General features: G+C 47.7%; 1 protein-coding gene across 2 annotated transcripts in view; it reads left to right on the forward strand.

The window, feature by feature from the left end:
* NF1 (neurofibromin 1) overlaps positions 1 to 2118 on the forward strand; it is a 301105-nt gene continuing 298987 nt past the window's right edge. For both annotated transcript variants that reach the window (XM_011993097.1, XM_011993098.1), the window contains exon 1: positions 1 to 66. In XM_011993097.1, coding sequence (XP_011848487.1) covers positions 7 to 66 — 60 coding nt within the window. In that variant the 5' untranslated portion in view covers positions 1 to 6. The remainder of the gene's footprint in view (positions 67 to 2118) is intronic.

A 2118-nucleotide genomic window follows, 5' to 3' on the forward strand; every position in this document is an offset into this window, starting at 1 on the left:
GAGGACATGGCCGCGCACAGGCCGGTGGAATGGGTCCAGGCCGTGGTCAGCCGCTTCGACGAGCAGGTAACGGGCCCGTGGCGGGCGGGAGGTGGGAGCGGAGTGGGGGTGGGGACAGAGTGGGTGAGGGGAGGTAGGAGCGGCCGCCTCCCCCGCGGCTGTCTCTGGCTCTGGAGGAAAGGAAGGGAAGAAAAGGGAAGGGGGGATAAGTGGGGGTGGCCAAGGCGGGAGGTGAGGGGTAGGAGGGGACAGCTGGGAGCTTGGGCTCCCTTTCCCTCCTAAGTCGGGGGGTGGGGCCTTGTCCCTGGCCAGCCTCCGACCCTCCGTACCCTTTATCCCAGCCCTTCCGCTTGGGAATGGGGATGAGTGACCTGGGGGCCCCTTTAGGGGCGCGCCATCTGGATTTAATAATTACCCCCTTACTTTTGTTTTTGAGCAGAGGTGGGTAACGTTTAGGGGTTCTCTCTTCCTCTTCCCTCCGTGACCCTCCTAACTGGGGACGAGCGAACCCTAAGGCCTGTCTTATGTACCCACAATAGGAGAACGATAACATTCCGCCCCTCCCCCAGTTTCTTCAGCTTCCTCTCCTGGAGGGGGAAGAGCAGAAGAAAGCAAGGAAGGCACAGGTTTTCTTACTTTCTGCTCCATCGTCTCATCCTGCCCCGAGAGCTTCAAGTGCACACTCACTGCACATCTTTGTGATGCCCCAAAACGTCGTCCCCCATATCCTGATGACACAGACTGCCTTTTTTTTTTATTGCCGTTTGCAATGGAAACCGTGTTTCTGAAATATCTTCCCCTTCCTTGATAATTGTAGTCTCTCCCCCCGCCTTTTTTTTTTGCCAGCGGTCTGAGGATGTGATGTATTCTCGAGTGAGGATGTTGGGGAGTAAGGGGAGAAGGGTGAAAGGAAAGTGAGAAACTGCTTCTGAGCCACCAACAACACAGAGCAAAGCCAGCTGGGATATGGTCCTGGAGCAAATCATTCTGCTAGTGTTTGTGGTTGTTTTTGACTCTCTCCTCCTGGTTGACAAGAGAACTTTCATTGAGAATATTTGGGATGGAAAAAAAAGTTTTGTAGCTTGAGGAGGTGACTTTTTATCGCCTGAGTTTCACACAATAAATCCTGGGGCTGATTAGAATGAATGCACGCAGCATAGCCTTTTGTCATTGGAAATTAGTTTAACTTTGTGTTGCTGTAGGTAGTTGGGGATGGTTTAAGGGATACTTTCTGCAGCTGTGGTTGCAATGGGCTTCCTGTGATGGGGGAATTGTTTAAGATTGAGTCAATCTATTTTGTTTACTGGATATAATGGTAAAACATTGTGGGAGTTGAAGGGATGGGGGAAGAGCTCTTCCCTTATTTGATCCATAAATATTTCTTTACGGCACTCAAAGTGTTTCAGACCTACCTGGAAAATATCTGGGAATAGGCAGAGTAAGTTGAGAAGAAGCTATGTAGATAAAATAGAATTATGAAGCTGTCAGAGACTTGAAGGAATTGTTTTATCCATTCGTATGCTTCCAGACCCAAAGGCATCTAAACCAAACTATACTAATCCATCTGTGGTTTAATGTTACTGCATATAAAATATTGCATTATTGATAGAGTGTTAGATTTAAAACTTGGTAGAAAAGACTCTGTAATTTTAAGAAAGGATTTAAAAGGTACATAGAAGAACCCCAAAGCTGACCCTTGCGGACAGCAGAATCTGGATGTAGGAATTTGAAGGATTCATGCCGCAATTCTCCTTAAATTTTAAAAATTAAAAATTTTTTTCAGTTTTTTCTTAATTTTATTTTTTTACTTCTTACCTGTTCATCTCTAGGCTTATTTACCATATTGGAAAAAGATATTTTAAAGAGGAACGATTTTGGACTGGGCACGGTGGCTCACGCCTGTAATCCCAGCACTTTGGGAGGCCGAGGCAGGTCGATCACCTGAGGTCAGGAGTTCGAGACTAGCCTGACTAACAGTGAAACCTCGTCTCTACTACAAAAATTAGCCTGGTGTGGTTGCGGGCGCCTGTAATCCCAACTACTCAGGAGGCTGAGGCAGGAGAATCACTTGAACCCAGGAGATGGAGGTTGCAGTGAGCCGAGATCATGCCACTGCAC

The sequence above is a fragment of the Mandrillus leucophaeus genome, unplaced genomic scaffold (genome assembly GCF_000951045.1).
Source record: "Mandrillus leucophaeus isolate KB7577 unplaced genomic scaffold, Mleu.le_1.0 Scaffold425, whole genome shotgun sequence".
Classification (NCBI taxonomy): domain Eukaryota; kingdom Metazoa; phylum Chordata; class Mammalia; order Primates; family Cercopithecidae; genus Mandrillus; species Mandrillus leucophaeus.